Source organism: Pneumocystis carinii, assembly GCF_001477545.1.
Source record: "Pneumocystis carinii B80 chromosome Unknown supercont1.5, whole genome shotgun sequence".
Lineage (NCBI taxonomy): Eukaryota > Fungi > Ascomycota > Pneumocystomycetes > Pneumocystales > Pneumocystaceae > Pneumocystis > Pneumocystis carinii.
Genome location: NW_017264717.1, coordinates 375715 through 390925, shown reverse-complemented (window position 1 = coordinate 390925; position 15211 = coordinate 375715). Strand labels below are relative to the sequence as shown.

At 25.5% G+C, this 15211-nt stretch overlaps 6 protein-coding genes and 1 non-coding gene across 7 annotated transcripts; 4 read left to right on the top strand and 3 right to left on the bottom strand.

Moving 5' to 3' along the window:
• The first annotated feature begins 39 nt into the window (after positions 1–39).
• Positions 40–2638, top strand: T552_01312 (hypothetical protein). The gene is made up of 5 exons (XM_018369900.1): positions 40–300; positions 355–513; positions 559–1319; positions 1365–1865; positions 1910–2638. The coding sequence occupies exons 1-5, from the start codon at positions 84–86 to the stop codon at positions 2591–2593; spliced, it is 2322 nt and encodes a 773-aa protein (XP_018226550.1). The 5' UTR covers positions 40–83; the 3' UTR covers positions 2594–2638.
• A 58-nt stretch (positions 2639–2696) lies between these two features.
• Positions 2697–4208, top strand: T552_01311 (hypothetical protein). Its single transcript, XM_018369899.1, has 5 exons — positions 2697–2768; positions 2809–3302; positions 3346–3569; positions 3614–3727; positions 3778–4208. The coding sequence occupies exons 1-5, from the start codon at positions 2743–2745 to the stop codon at positions 4183–4185; spliced, it is 1266 nt and encodes a 421-aa protein (XP_018226549.1). The 5' UTR covers positions 2697–2742; the 3' UTR covers positions 4186–4208.
• A 142-nt stretch (positions 4209–4350) lies between these two features.
• On the bottom strand, positions 4351–4444 carry T552_05015. Its single transcript has one exon. It is a non-coding gene; the product is annotated as a tRNA-Pro (tRNA).
• Positions 4445–7127: 2683 nt separating this feature from the next.
• Positions 7128–8898, bottom strand: T552_01309 (protein phosphatase PP2A regulatory subunit B). The gene is made up of 8 exons (XM_018369898.1): positions 8812–8898; positions 8723–8763; positions 8561–8658; positions 8357–8507; positions 8018–8308; positions 7812–7976; positions 7217–7761; positions 7128–7173 (listed from the first exon to the last, which is right to left on the bottom strand). The coding sequence occupies exons 1-8, from the start codon at positions 8850–8852 to the stop codon at positions 7150–7152; spliced, it is 1356 nt and encodes a 451-aa protein (XP_018226548.1). The 5' UTR covers positions 8853–8898; the 3' UTR covers positions 7128–7149.
• A 780-nt stretch (positions 8899–9678) lies between these two features.
• T552_01308 (DNA-directed RNA polymerase II subunit rpb7) lies at positions 9679–10494 on the bottom strand. Its single transcript, XM_018369897.1, has 6 exons — positions 10448–10494; positions 10157–10402; positions 10008–10097; positions 9822–9953; positions 9754–9777; positions 9679–9703 (listed from the first exon to the last, which is right to left on the bottom strand). Exons 1-6 carry the CDS (start codon positions 10448–10450, stop codon positions 9683–9685), a joined length of 516 nt encoding a protein of 171 aa, XP_018226547.1. The 5' UTR covers positions 10451–10494; the 3' UTR covers positions 9679–9682.
• A 366-nt stretch (positions 10495–10860) lies between these two features.
• Positions 10861–14448, top strand: T552_01307 (hypothetical protein). Its single transcript, XM_018369896.1, has 5 exons — positions 10861–11137; positions 11180–12416; positions 12461–13368; positions 13415–14153; positions 14206–14448. Exons 1-5 carry the CDS (start codon positions 10907–10909, stop codon positions 14229–14231), a joined length of 3141 nt encoding a protein of 1046 aa, XP_018226546.1. The 5' UTR covers positions 10861–10906; the 3' UTR covers positions 14232–14448.
• On the top strand, positions 14427–15078 carry T552_04107 (hypothetical protein; the record flags this gene model as incomplete). Its single annotated transcript, XM_018372158.1, has 3 exons — positions 14427–14448; positions 14692–14903; positions 14949–15078. 3 exons carry the CDS (start codon positions 14427–14429, stop codon positions 15030–15032), a joined length of 318 nt encoding a protein of 105 aa, XP_018226545.1. The 3' UTR covers positions 15033–15078.
• Between the last annotated feature and the right edge of the window lie 133 nt (positions 15079–15211).

The window sequence follows — 15211 nt, the reverse complement described above, 5'->3', positions numbered from 1 at the left end:
GGATTCTTGGGACATATGCATTAGGAATTTCATAGCATATATTAAGTGAAAAGCCCATATTTGTAGTATTATTACGCTGGAAAATGAAGTTTTTCGTTTTTGGATTTATATTAATTTTTTTTTGGAATGGTTTGATTAGCTATGTCAATGCTAAGCGTGGTATCGGTACCCGATCTATGTCAACATGTATGGAAAATTCAGGGCTTATTGCAACTGTTTTCCGTATTACATATTATCCGGATTTAGAGAAAATGGTATATCGTGTTGATGGTATGACATCAATTGAAGGAGAAGTTATTGGTACGCATATAATCGAGAAAATCTTGTTTTAAGGGTTAATTTTGAAATATTTAGTTAATTTAATTATAATGGCATATGGAATTCAGGTATTGAATAAAACGATTGATCCGTGTATTCTTAAAATGCCGCAACTTTGTTATTTGCAACCGGGTCCTCTTACACAAATCGAAGGAGAAAGTGACATTCCCGTTGATATTTCGTCGCATATACCCGGTATATTCGTGTTATTCAATTTTTTATGTTTTAATTTTTATATAGGTGTTGTCTATGCTATTCCAGATATTGATGTATACGTGAAAGTGATGATATATAGTAAATATTCCGGAGAGCTTAAAGCATGTGTTCAAGTTACGATGACGAATATGATGACTGTTAATGTGAAAACAGTTGGGTGGATATCAGGCCTTATCGCGTTATCAGCGCTTATCGTGAGTGCAATTGCATGGGAAAATGGGAATTCCAATACTGCTCATCATATTGCGACAAATGCATTCGCGCTTTTTAGCTATTTTCAAGGACAAGCTATGTTTGGTATGATGTCTGCAAAAATGCCACCCATCGTTCGTGCATGGACGCAAAACTTCCAATGGACAATGGGAATTATTAATTTAGGATTTATGCAAAAGATCTTTACGTGGTATATTAAATCTACAGGAGGGTTACCGTCTTATCTTCATTCTTCGTCACTTGAACATTCTATTATTATTGAAAAGCGAAATTTTTACCCTGAAAAGCGAAATTTTTATCTAGAAAAGCGTGCTGCTAATGGTTTTGACGACACTAAATATATTTTTCGTGGTATACATCGTGTTGCTTATAGTGAACAGATCGAAACTACAAATCTATTTATGACTAGCTTCTCTTTTTTTCTTATAATGGTTTTTACAATGTTGTTAGGATTTACATTGTTTAGAGTCTTTATTCATTATTCTCCAAAAATTCAATGGTTACGAAATGATCGTTTTTTTGGTTTTAAAAATGAATGGAAAGATCTTTTGAAAGGAACCATGTATAGATTGGTAAGAATCTTGATATATATATTTCTAAGAAGTTTATTTCCAAAGTTACTTATTGGATATCCTCAATTGTCTCTCCTTTGTACCTGGGAACTGATTTCTCGTGATTCTGTTGGCGCAATGATCTATGCCATTATTTTACTTATAATGGTAACTGGTTTATTGAGTTACGCTGCATATTGGGTTATAGTTTTGGCACGTCGTTCCCTTAAATTTCATAAAACCGCTGCATATATTTTATATTCTGATTCAGGTATTTTAACTAAATGGGGTTCTTTATACATACAATTTTCTGCATCTGCATATTATTTCATTGTTCCTCTTTTACTCTTTATTTTGTTACGATCATTTTTCATAGCATTATGTCAAGGCAACTCTCTTGTTCAGGCAATCGGGTATTTCATCATTGAATTGGTCTATTTCTTTTTGATTGTTTACATTCGTCCTTTCTTGGATAAAAAAACAAATATTTTTAGCATTACTGTTGCCTCAATCGATTTATTGAATAGCATTTTTATACTTATTTTTGCAAACGAATCACGCATATACGTAATATTTCCTTATTTTTTCTTTTATATTAATCTTTTTTATAGAGTATAGTTGTCGCTGTTTTTGGAATAATCTTTTTTATCATTAATTGTATCTTCGCTCTCGTTTTGCTTGTTCTTCTTATCATAGTATCAATATATGCTCTTGTTTCGGAAAATCCTGATATTCTTCATGAACAAATGGAGGATGATAGATCTGAATTTATCAAAAGTAAAACTAATTTTTCTAATGTCGATCTTAATTTACCAAATGAAAATAATGGATCATATAAAGAAATGTCTGCAAAAAATTATGGGCTACCTTCATATGAGAGATCGTATCCTTTAACAAATAAAGTGGATAATATTAATTCTAATGAATCCGGGAACTATTTATCTTCTTATGATCTAGTAGCTAATTATATATCGCAGAATCCATCTGTAGCTGCTCCTCCTCCTCCTTTTAAATCAAGTATGAGGTCTAGTAATGATTCTTTATTTAAAGACTTACAAAGCAATAAAGATAATATGGATTCCGAATATGCACCTTATAGAGAATTAAATATGGATTCATCTATGCCTAATGATAGACAATTTTCCAACATTCAGAGATCACAATATATTCCAGATCAAAACTCTCGTACTACATTGTTTTCAGATTTACAATCTCGGCAATATATTCCGGGCGCTCCTAAGAAAACAAGAAATTATGGTCTATATTACAATACATATACTAGCAGAGCAATATAAGTTATTGAAGCGGATTAATGATTAATTATTCTAAGATATTTAATAAATTGATTTCAAAATGAGGTTATATAATAATTCTAATGCATTTCGGACGTTAAAAATCTTTTTTAATCTTGTTTTTATTTAAGAATTATTTAAATTTATAAAGAATGGATTCTTTAAATAAGAATCTAATGTATGTCGATTTCTTTTTTGATAATATATTTATTTATTAGATTATTTATTGATTCATGCTTTGAAGAGGAGCTTTATCAATCAGGTCTTGAGATTCTTGACGTTGTTTTTGTCCCAAATGATGAGAATTATGGCTCTATGCCTTTTATACCAGAGAGATATTTACTTATTTTAATTAATCTTATTATACAGAATGATAATACAAATCAAATTTCTCAAAAAGCTGCTCAACTTCTTTATAGAATTATATGTTCAAAGAAATTGTCTAAAAATGATTTATATAATCAGTGGTCTTGGATGTTTTGTCATCAAGTACGTGCTAGAAAATTTAAGAAATCAATAGACACAACAAATATGGATGATTTAAATATGCAAAATAATTTACAACTGAGTTCTATAGAATCAATTTTTTCTAGATTTCCTAATGTTTGGAAGCTCATTCAACATTGTTTTGAAGAGCCATCAATATCTTTATATATACTTTTGAATTGTATTATATCTATTTTAGAATTGGATTATCAAGAATATTTAAAAGGTTCTTATTTAAAAAAATATATATTATATTGATCTTTTTATAGAATCAGAGAAAGAATTAGAAAAAATGTTGTTTATAAGTTCTTTGAAGAGTAATGATAGAGAAAAACCGGATATTAAACAAGTATTAGCTGTTATATTTGCTAATATAGATTTGGAGGATTATGAATATCCATTATCATTTAATAGTATAATGGGAACATCTGTAAAAGGAAATGCAATAAAATCTATAGAAAGCATGATGTTAAGAAAACGACTTTTATCTATGGTAAATGATGAATATTCTGGTTATTTTTATTAAATACTTTTTAGACTTATAATGTAATATATTCTTTACCCAAAAATATTAATAAGTTTGATTTTGAAAATGAATTATCTATTTATTTAAAAAATTTAGAAATTAATAAGTTTATTTTTTATCTTTCAGTATTTATTTAAATTTATTAAAAACTTATCTAACTAACTTATATATTTAGAATATAATACCTTCTCCTTTGAAATCTAATTTATGTCATATGTTGCTTGTAAAATATTCTGTTCATTCAAAATTAAGTAGACATTTTATGGAATTGTCAACAGATATGTTAAGATTATGGCCATCAATTGCTTCTCAAGTAAAATTGGGATTATTAGAAAAAGCAAAGTATAGTTTTTTGCTTCAAATGTTATTAAGAAGTATTTTTAATGATATTTTATTAAAAAAAAGTACTCAAGAAGAGCAACAAGCTATGTATCTCGCAAAAATGAAGAGAATTGCTAGCTTTAATGATGAATTTGAAAAAATAAAGCAAAAAGACAAAATAACATCAGAATATCTATATATAAAGGATGTTTTTGAGCAAAGTGAACATATTATAAGTTTAATTCTGAAACAGATTTCTTAAATTATTCTTTTATTATATAAAAAGTATGTTTTTTATAATTTATATCAAGTTATAAAATTAAATATTGATTTCTTTATATTTAGCATATGGATCTTAAGACTAATAAAAATAAAACAATTCCTTAAGATATAAATATTTCTGAATAAGTTTTAACACAAAATGAATGGGCTCTACCGGGAATCGAACCCGGGACCTCCGCTATACATGTCATAGTCTTGACTAACCCGAAAGCGGAATCTTACTACTAGACCATAGAGCCTATTCTAAATTCTCGCCTTTTTTACAAGTATAAATGATTAATAATATTATTTATATTTTTAGAAGGGTTTATAATTAAACTAATATTTTTTAATTCTAAAGTGGTTAGTAAAAATTATAAAACAAAAGTAGTATTATATATTTTTTATTTATTGATAATCCATTCCAAATTATAGTAAATACTACTTTTGTTTTATAATTTTTACTAACTATTTTAGAATTGAAAAAGGTTTTGTCTATATTTTATATTTTTTAATGATTAGATTACATATTTTCAAAAGATTAAAAAGAATCAATGAATTTTATATCTAAAGATTTTATAAATAAAACTTGTATTAGTATAAGTTATATAAAATAGATATTTTTTAATTATTTTTTTATGCTTTATGAGTAAATCAAAAAAGAATTTAAATATATTATTTAAGAACAGTGATTTTTATGTTAATCAAGATTTTTGTATTTATAATGAATAATTTAATAAAAAAAGAAGAAAAGTTCTTCTCAATGCAATTTAATTCAATAATAATGACAATTGTTTTTTATTATAAAAAGATCTAAATTATTTATTAATTTTTTTGTGGAAATATTAAAATTATTCTATTTTATTTATAATATTTAAATAAGATAGGATATGAACTTTTTAATTTAAAGAAATGAATTTTATATTATTAATTGAGAACAGAAATATTGATTAGTATTGGTAAATATTTTATTTTTGTTAATAATAAATAATTTTTTGAAAATATTAAAATATTACTCTTTAAGATCTATATTTTAAAAAGTAAAGAATTGCTATGAATAACTAAAATTCTCATTTTATATTTTAAAAGATATGTGATAGTTTAGTATTTTTTATTTACAATCAGGTTATTAGTTTTATAAAAATTTTATTTCAGATAATATTTTGAAAAAAAAATTAAATGATTAATAATAAGAAAAATATTTCAATGTTATTTCACATTTAAGTATATGAAATGTATTTTTTATTTTATTTTATAAAATATTTAATCAAATTGACACCAATTATTTATAATAATTTATATATAGTAAGATCTTATCAATTCAAGTAGAAACTTAAATAATTATTAAAAGTATATTATTGTTCTTAAATATTATGTATTAAAATCTGTTTAAATTAAAAATAAAAGTTTTAAATTAAATCAGTCAAAATTTTAATTGATTATAAATATAATTTTTTGTTATTTTTTTAAATTTCAATTAAAGATATAAATTATAATAAATTAAAGAAAAGTAAATAGTTTTGATATATTTAATATTAGTATTTTTTATTCTTAATAATATTTATAAATCTATTTTGTTATGTACAAAAATTAAAAGAAAAACTTTAAGATATTTTGATATATATATATAATAACTATTTCCCTAGATTTTATCCTTTAATCTTTTACAAATAACAAAAATCTTTATTAAATAAAATAAAAATATGGAATATATAAATTTAATCCAATTAATAATATTATACCTCTTTTAATATTTTTAACAATTTAATATTATAATTATAACATTTTTTTAAAAGAATAAAAATAATTGATATAAAATCTTATAAATAGTACAACTACTACCAAAACTAATTATTTATTCTAATTTTTCCCTAAAAAATTATTATTAAGTTTTATTTTAATGTTCTTTTTATTAGTTATTAAAAAAGAGTAAATAAAAATAGATCATTGGAGATTAAAAATCATTAAATTCAAATATAGATAATTTTAATATCTCTATCAAAGATTTAAACCATTGAAAAACTAGATCAATTTAATTTAGATATGATTTTATTATATAATAAACTAAATTTAGAAAACTATGAGTAAAAAAGATTTAAAAAACATTAATTATATGAAACAAAAAATCAATTTGAAGGCTATTAAATATTAATTTTATTTTTTAGGATTTTTAAAAAATATATAAATAAAAATAAATCAATAATTTTAAAAATATCATAAAAAATAGCAAAATTTAAAAGTTCTTAAAACCATATGATTTATTTTGTTATAGAGTTACTATTACTCTAAGAATAAGATTTAAATATTATACTACTATAGTTTATTTTATTTTATATATCAATTATATAACTATTTATTTTTTTAAAAAAGTACATATGTTTTATTCATGATAATTCAAAGATATATATTTAATCTTCATTTAAAAACATTATAAATTCTTAAAAAATAAAATACCTTTTATTCTTAAAAGGAATGGTTAATAACAATATAATATATATTTCAATAAATTAGCGTTTTTGTAATATATTCAATAAGTACAGTAGAAATATTTAGTAAACTTTTATATTATGATATTAATATTAATTTTCCCTTAAACTTTCATTTTAATTAAATATTTTTAAACTGTATAAAAAATATTATAAAAGATAAAAAACATATCTTGATATAAATTATAGTTTTCAGCAATATGAAAAATTATCTATTTCAATAATTTTCAAAATATATAGAATAAATATCTGTGTCATTTGTTACATAAATTTGGATAACAATAATTTTGAAATTATAGAAAACAAAACATGATATTACTAATTTACAGCAGAAAGAAAACATGTTATGCTCCCTCCTAAATATATTACTCGTGGTTCCCATTTCATAATATTTTAGCTTATGAGTTATATAATAATAGATCTATAAAAGAAAATAAGATTAATGACTAAATGGTCTAAACGGTTTCATATAATTATTTTTAAAGTGTTGAAAAAATAAATAACTATAATTATATTAATTATAGAAAATAAAAATGAGATAGTTACATTATTTGTCGCAGCAACTGCTATAGAATCTTCATTTGGATGCCAGCTTGAATGTAAAATTTTTTTATTAAAATCTATATTATCAGTATCAATTAAATCAATTCCTCCATTTTCTCGTAAATTAGGAGATACGCCTCTTGCCAACTTTTTATTTCCTCCAACTTTTTTTGCCTTAAAAGCAGATCTATCTGCTTGTAAAACAACTTCTCTGTTAGAACACGTATTAGACGTATCAGTAGGATAAATCATTAAAGTATTGTTATAACTTCCAGATAAAACATTCTTCCCATCTCCGGAAAAAATACATTCAAATTTATCAAAAATACAATCATTTTCATAAAGATCACAGAGTTTTGACCTAAGTTTATCATGCATGTTTATAACTTTAATTGGGTGTTTTTCCATTGCTATATCCCAGATTTTAAGAGTAAGATAATCTCTAGAGAGTATAAATTTTCCATCGTGTGAAAACTTGACATTAGAAATTGATGAAATTATTTCAGAAAAAAAAGATTTTGACGAAGGATCTTCTTGTTCCTCAAATACTAATTAAAGTTAAAATTAAAGAATACATTATAAAACAATATCAACGAACTTTTAGCGTGTTGATCACATAAAGCAGATTGACGCATATCAATAAGTTTGATAGTACCTTTACTACTACTAAGCATAAACTGGTTACAATGCAAAGGATGAAATTCAGCAGAAGTAATAACTTCCGTAAGTTCCTCCATATTTACTGGCTTTATATCGACAATGTCTAAAGATTAAAAAAAGAAAATATATATTAAATAAACTTACTAAATGATTGGTCTGCTATATTTAAATTCCATAAATTTATTCGTAAATCATCTGCACTAATATATGTTTCTCCATCAGAACTTATACTAATTGAATTTATATGATAAGCGTGTGCATTAGCGTATATTTTTCTTGGAACTGATGCAATAATTGTATCATGATGACTCATTCGTGGTAATTTCAGTAAATCCGGCGATGTAATATATGATGAATAAAGACCATCAGAAAGATTGTTCTCTGCTACAACCTTAAGAGATTTTTCAAATACTTTCCATAATTTTATAGTTTTATCTATTTTATATAAATACGATAAGATTTTTACAAACTATTAAAATATACCATTTGTAGATAATAAAAAGTGTGCTGAATTCTGACGTTTACACCACTTTATTTTATTTATTTTTTCCTCAATTTCCAATGATTTTAAATAATCAAATTCTGGTTCATGAGATTGAAATTCTGTATAAAAACGATATTCACAATTCTTTTTCTATAAATAAATTATCTTAAAACCTTCAATTATATAAAATTTTATCTTCATACTGTATGATTTCTTTCAAATAATACTACTCTTCCGCCTTTATCTCCCGTAGCAAGATAATCTCCTGTATGATCAAATTCAACCGTACTAATAATATCCGCTATTTAATATAAGTAAATCCCATTAGAATTATTATATATTTCTCTTATTATAAGTCCCTATACCTTCTGTAATATCTTCTACATCTCCCTTATCCCCAAAGCATCTAAATTCATCAATATCCGGTCAATTTTTTTCAAAAAAAAGCCATTACTGAGCAAATTTCCAGTATGAACCTCCTCTCCCTTCTATCATTTCTTTATTACACTCCTTTTCCTCACAAATATACTACTTAATTAATCTCTTACTTTAAATCTATTTTTCTACTCTTATATTAGCTCAAATTTTCCCGTTCAAATTGGAAATCTTATTAAAAAAATATTCTACATCTATTGATTCCTGTTATTTCTCCTGAATATCCGTTATTTATTACTTATAAAGAAGTTTTTGCTGATAAAATATCAAAAATCATTAACGTCGATACCCAGCTTTATATTATATTCAAGCAGCGTTTATTATAAAACTTAAAGAAGCAAATTATGTTAAGAAAATGCATGAAATATGCGTATTTAATTGAAGATAGATAGAATAAATTATTTTTTATAAAGTTTAAGATTTTTTTAAATATTAAGCAGTGTAATTATGAAATAATAGAAATATGATTAGATAGATTTAAAAGAAGGAGATATTGTATATATATAGATGTTATAGAGTAGAAAAATGAGTATATGAATTGCTGGTAGAAGAAAAATAAGTAAAAATGATATATATTCCATGATGTATTTTAAAAATGAATAAAAATCTAATTCCATGGAAAAAAGAATTAAATAAAAAGTATGAGATTATTTAAAAGTGAAAAAGTTGTAATCCATTTTTAATTTAAAACGAAAACTAGACACCATTCCCTATTATTTATATATTAATAAGAGAAATTGAAAAAAAAAGGATTTAAATAAGATTTATACCTTTTTAGAAGTTATTATACATATATATTGAAATAAAAATACCGATTGTTGTTCCTTATATGTTAAAAATACAATTTTAGATTTTTTTTTTAAATTTCTTATAAGAAATATAAAATATTTTTAAAGACAACCAAGATAATCCTAAAAAAAACTAAATAAACAAAAATTTTCATATTTATTTAGAATTATACCTCTTTGATTGTTCCAATAGCAAACTAACACAATAAATAAAAGAAAAAAAAAAAATATCATCACTTACAATTTCAGTTGCATCGTTTCTTGTACCAACAATTTTTAATCTAACTTTAGCACCTTTTTCTACTAATTGATCTTCCGAAACATATGATGGTGGATTCGATGTCGGATCAAACTTAAGATCTGAAGGAATCAACTATATATAAATTTTGTAATTAAAATATTCTTCCTTTATATTAAATTTACATACATGGCTCGATACAAATATCGATAAAGGTCCTACATCTGCAAAAAATCCCATCTTATTCACTGTAGATACTATCGCATCCAAAACTTCTCCCTATATTATTATATATCAATATAATCCCCTCAAAATAAAATCATCTCATAAATCCTAACCTTAAAAGGTCTCCATACAATCGCTTTATATCCCACTTGGAACTCTGCTTCTCCCTTCCCTGGAACAATACGTCCTTTTCCAATATCAATCTTGTTACTATCAAGAACACAAATAATATATCCATAATTTCCAGAGCATGTCCCTTCTACATCTGAAAGCAATTTAGCCTTAAGATAATCACGCATCCGAGGACCAAAGAAAGATGGATGTAAGGTAATTCTTAAAGTAAGATCTTTTAAAAAAAACTTATTCAGGCGTCAATAACTCTCATAAATATCCTCTTTTCAGACCATATTTCTCAATATAAAGATATATATATCCTCTATAAATACAATCACAGTAAATATCTGCCAAAGATCTTATTCTAAACGCTAATATTAAGAATATAGAAATATTCTTTCTAAAAATAGAGTTAAACTAGTCTTTTATCATGTCACATCTTACCAGTTCTTGTCTCCCAATGTTAATAAGACAGACTTAAATTTAAGTTAAAAGTTAAAAATAAATTTTAGACAAAAATAACACAAAAGTCTATCTAAAAAAAATACAGGGTGAGAGGTCGTTCGTCAACGACATAAAGAAGCACAACAAATGAAAAGGCAAAAAATAGAAGAAATAAAGAAGAAATCAGGGCAAATGAAGGAAGTATAAGAACGGGGAGAGTTTTGATATATAGATTACGAATTTGAACGGGGAAAAAAGAGTAAAAACTGAAGAAAAACGAGAGGAATTAATAAAGATAAAAGAGAATGGCAGAAGATAGGCCTTTTATTGGGATATATAGGTCATTATACCCATATCAACCTCAACAGGATCCAGAATATGTAGTAGCAGAGAATAAAGAGCTAGAACTAGAGGAGAATGAGCTACTTTATATACTTGAAAAGGGGGAGGATCTTTGGTGGAGGGTTAAGAAGAAGGCGATGAGTGAACAGGAGGACGGAGACGTTGGATTAGTTCCAGGAAATTACCTTGAAGAGGTGAGGAGGGTAAATTTATAGGATAAGGGCTAAATTGGGGAGTGTCAACCAATATATCAGGTTAGAACATTATATGATTATGAACAGCAATCATATGAGGAGATATCATTTAATGAAGGAGAAATTCTTGATGTTTTTGATGAGGAAGGGGAGAATTGGGTTTTTGCTAGATGTGGAATATCATATGGATTTGCACCAAGTAATTATTTAGAAAAAATTATAAATACAAGAATATCAGAAGATAAATCGAATGTTATTCAAGAAGATAGAGGGGAGAAGTTTTCGCCAACGAGTTCACATATATCAGTAGAATCTATGAAGAAAACGGAAGTATCAAAAGAAATATATCCATCATTACAAAATATACAAGTTACGAATAAATTGAAGAAAAAGGTTGCTACGTCATCGGAAAAGCCTATTAAAAACAAGGAATTAAGTAATTCTGAAACTTTAGATGCGTATGTTATTTCTAATGAACCTTATTCTTTCAATACACAAGATAATTTCAATGGAAATTTTAAAACATGGACTGTTCATGAAATTGATAAAAAAAAGAGAAGAAAGGGAATTTTGGGTGTTGGAGATAATAAGATTACATTTTCTAGTGAATCTGGTAAAAAATCACCTCAAATATTTCCTATTTCATCTATTATTCAATATTCAGTTGAAAAAAAACATGTGTTTATTGATGTATCTTCATCTAAATCAACAATATCTTATGATTTTCATGCAGGATCATCTGAAACGGCAGCAGAAATTTATTCTGCTATTGAAAACCTTGCTAGTATTTGTCGTTCTACTTTAAAAGAAATCACATCAGTAGTTGGTACAGTAGCTCCAACAATGCATATGGATTCTGGAACTATCAAGGAAATAGAAAAAACTTCTTACAAGGGGGATAAATCTGCTAATAATAATGATAATAATGATAACAATATTACTAATAGATTTAATTCTGAAGAATTGGAAGAAAAAAAAGGCTTAATTTTGTATGATTTCGATGCAGTTGAAGATGATGAGATATCTGTAAAAGAAAATATGGAAGTTTTTATTTTAGACGATACTTCCAATAATGATTGGTGGAAAGTGAGGAAAGGAGATCAAGAGGGACTAGTTCCAGCTTCATATATTAGATATTTTCCTCAGAATCTAAAAATTTTGAGGAATCAAAAGAGCGTAAAAGATTCGAAAGAATTAAAGGATCCAAAAAAAACAGAATATTATCAAAATGAATTACAAAAATCAGAAAAAAAGGTTCATGTAGAAAAGAAAACAAATAGTAAGAAAGTCTCAATCTAATAATTATATAACTAATGATATTAGAGCCTCAATCTGATAAAATTAGAACATGGACTGATAGAACAGGTTCATTTAAAGTAGATGCACGATTTTTAGGCATCATTGACAACAAAATTCATTTACATAAGCTTAATGGGGTAAAAATATCAGTCCCCATGTCAAAAATGTCATTAGAAGATATACATTATGTTGAAAGTATTACGGAACCCTTTAAAAATAAACGAAATACAACTACAAATTCAGAAGTTAGTGACAATAAGCAAAGTAAAACCAAGAACAAAACTTCACTGAACAAACATAATTCTTCTACCTCAGCTTCCAAGAATGATTATGATTGGTTCGATTTTTTTTTATCATCTGGCGTCAAACATGAATTATGTCAAACTTATGCTACAAATTTTGAAAATGAAAATTTAGTTAAATTAAATCTATTAGATCTTACACGGGAAGATATGCAAAAGCTTGGCATAAGAGATGATGATATTATTAGAATTACTAAATATATAAGGGAAAAGTTCAAAAACAAATTAGATGTTCAAGATCCTAAACCTGAAATAAACAAACCAGAAAGCCAAATTAATTCTGAAACAGAAAATTTAAATATATCAAAAGAAGATAAGTTAGATTCATTGTTATCGTTTTCAAATGAAAAATCAAAATCACTTCAAGTCAATGATAAAACTGATACACATTCTTTTTCAAAAAGTATAAATAAAGAATCACTTTCAGAGACTAAAAAAACATCAACATCTGGATTTGAAGACGATGCCTGGTCCATTAGATCATCTAACATCAAAAAAACTGAGCCATCTATTCTTCCAAATTCAGAAACGACTAATCCTCAATTAGCGTATGCAATTAAAAACTTATCATTATTAACTCCTCCTATGAAACCTACTCATACATCTCCAATTTCTACTCAGTTTTCCAAGGTTAGTTATTTTATCTTTATAAAACTTCTAACCATATTCATTATAGCAACAAATTCAACAAAATTCCCTACCACAAGCACAACCTATTTCTCAAACAACAATACAAACTCAATATACTGCGGTTGATCCATTCCCTGCAACATTTACTGACATAAATTCTAATACATCACATTTACAGCCATATCAAAATTATAGGACTACAAATATTCCTGCTGCTTCACGATACTTTTCAATGCCTGCTATACAACCTACTATTCCTCAATTTCAATATCAACAGACACTTCAACCTCAAATCGGCTTTGATCAGAAAACTAAACAACAAATTCCACATAATTCACCTTATATAAATCCTCAGCTTTCAACAAATCAAACTCAAATTTATAATATGCTTCCTTTTACACAACAAAATACAACTTCTTTACCATCACATATTCAGAATAACGGGTATAACAATCCTATGCCTCAACATACAACAATTCAACAACCTTTTCAAAATTCAAATATTTTTCGTCATTCTGTTACTTCTCAATACTCTAATTATAATCAACCAACTCTTTTCCTTCAAAATACCTATCAACCTTCAATTCAACAACAGGATCCATCAAACAATTTTGCTTCTTCTAACACTTTAAAATATATTCCAAATAATTCTGCTTTTTCTACAACTTCACAACCACCAAATACTTCTTTTAAACAAACACCTACTTTTAAACCTGTTCAATTTGGGACATCAAAATCATCACGGCCTGAATCAATTGAAAAACGTGCAAACATAGATGCTGCAAGTATATTTTCTCTTATTTTTTTTTATTTTTTCTTATCTCTAATATATTATAGCACCACAAAATCCTTTTGGTTTCTAGTCTAATATACAATACATAAAAATCACTACTAAAACAAAGCAAAATCATAGCTAAAATACATGTCTTATTCTTTCATTTCAGCTTATTTATTTTTATTATCATCTCATATATTTTTCTTATTTTTTTATCAGCTGCCGAGAAGCTTCAAAATCTTAAGTCAAAAAAATTACAAAACTTCAAAAAAATATTAAGAAAATGGCTAAGGAAGAGAGAAGCGGTGAGTATAGTTTTAATAAGCAAAGGGTTATGTATTTTTATTATGATTTATGAGATTTAAAAAAAAACCTATTTAAATAGGTTAAAATTATCAGGAAAAAACAGCTAATAAATGAACTTTTTCATGGGATTTTTGAGCTAAAAATAAGGAGAATATTGAGGAAATAATTTTTTAAAAGAGATTATCATATTTTTTTTAATTTTTATATTTTTTAATTGATTTTTTACTAATATTTTTTTATAGGATTAGCTGTAGGTCTTAACCGTGGCTATAAAACAACATTTTATCAGCCATCATCTCGGATATCACGCAGGAAAGGTCATTTATCTACTCGTGTTTCATTTATTCGGGATGTTATTCGTGAAGTTACAGGATTTGCTCCATATGAGAGACGTGTGATTGAGCTATTGCGTAATTCAAAGGATAAACGTGCACGAAAACTTGCAAAAAGAAGAGTATTCTTTTAAGGTTATATTTTTGATATATTTTAATATATTTAGCTTGGAACTTTTGGGCGTGCTAAGAGAAAAATAGAAGAATTAACACATTTTATTGTAGAAACACGAAAAGCAGCAGCACATTGATTTTTTCGTTTTAAGTTTGCAATGAGAAATATATTTATAACAGTGTTTTTGAAATTCTTAATATTTCATTAATAATTAAAGTTATTTTATTTTTATATTTAACTTTAATTATTCAGAAGTTATATTAAAATCTCATTAAAAGCCTATATTTTTAGTTCTACAATTTAATTAAATTACTA

Bases quoted from the DNA above. Each gene is read 5' to 3' on its own strand.
- T552_01312 (XM_018369900.1), top strand. From the start codon at position 84: ATGAAGTTTTTCGTTTTTGGATTTATATTAATTTTTTTTTGGAATGGT. The intron at 514-558 runs GTATATTCGTGT...ATTTTTATATAG, and splicing joins TATTTCGTCGCATATACCCG to GTGTTGTCTATGCTATTCCA. The intron at 1,866-1,909 runs GTAATATTTCCT...TCTTTTTTATAG, and splicing joins CAAACGAATCACGCATATAC to AGTATAGTTGTCGCTGTTTT.
- T552_01311 (XM_018369899.1), top strand. From the start codon at position 2,743: ATGGATTCTTTAAATAAGAATCTAAT. The intron at 2,769-2,808 runs GTATGTCGATTT...TTTATTTATTAG, and splicing joins TCTTTAAATAAGAATCTAAT to ATTATTTATTGATTCATGCT. The intron at 3,303-3,345 runs GTTCTTATTTAA...ATCTTTTTATAG, and splicing joins TTATCAAGAATATTTAAAAG to AATCAGAGAAAGAATTAGAA.
- T552_01309 (XM_018369898.1), bottom strand. From the start codon at position 8,852: ATGATAGAAGGGAGAGGAGGTTCATACTGGAAATTTGCTCA. The intron at 8,659-8,722 runs GTATAGGGACTT...TATATTAAATAG, and splicing joins TGTAGAAGATATTACAGAAG to CGGATATTATTAGTACGGTT. The intron at 7,977-8,017 runs GTAAGTTTATTT...TTTAATCTTTAG, and splicing joins TATAGCAGACCAATCATTTA to ACATTGTCGATATAAAGCCA.
- T552_01308 (XM_018369897.1), bottom strand. The intron at 10,098-10,156 runs GTTAGGATTTAT...ATAATAATATAG, and splicing joins TTGTATGGAGACCTTTTAAG to GGAGAAGTTTTGGATGCGAT. The intron at 9,778-9,821 runs GTAAGTGATGAT...TTATTGTGTTAG, and splicing joins GAAACGATGCAACTGAAATT to TTTGCTATTGGAACAATCAA.
- T552_01307 (XM_018369896.1), top strand. From the start codon at position 10,907: ATGGCAGAAGATAGGCCTTTTATTGGGATATATAGGTCATTATACCCA. The intron at 11,138-11,179 runs GTGAGGAGGGTA...TAAATTGGGGAG, and splicing joins CAGGAAATTACCTTGAAGAG to TGTCAACCAATATATCAGGT. The intron at 12,417-12,460 runs GTAAGAAAGTCT...TAATGATATTAG, and splicing joins TGTAGAAAAGAAAACAAATA to AGCCTCAATCTGATAAAATT.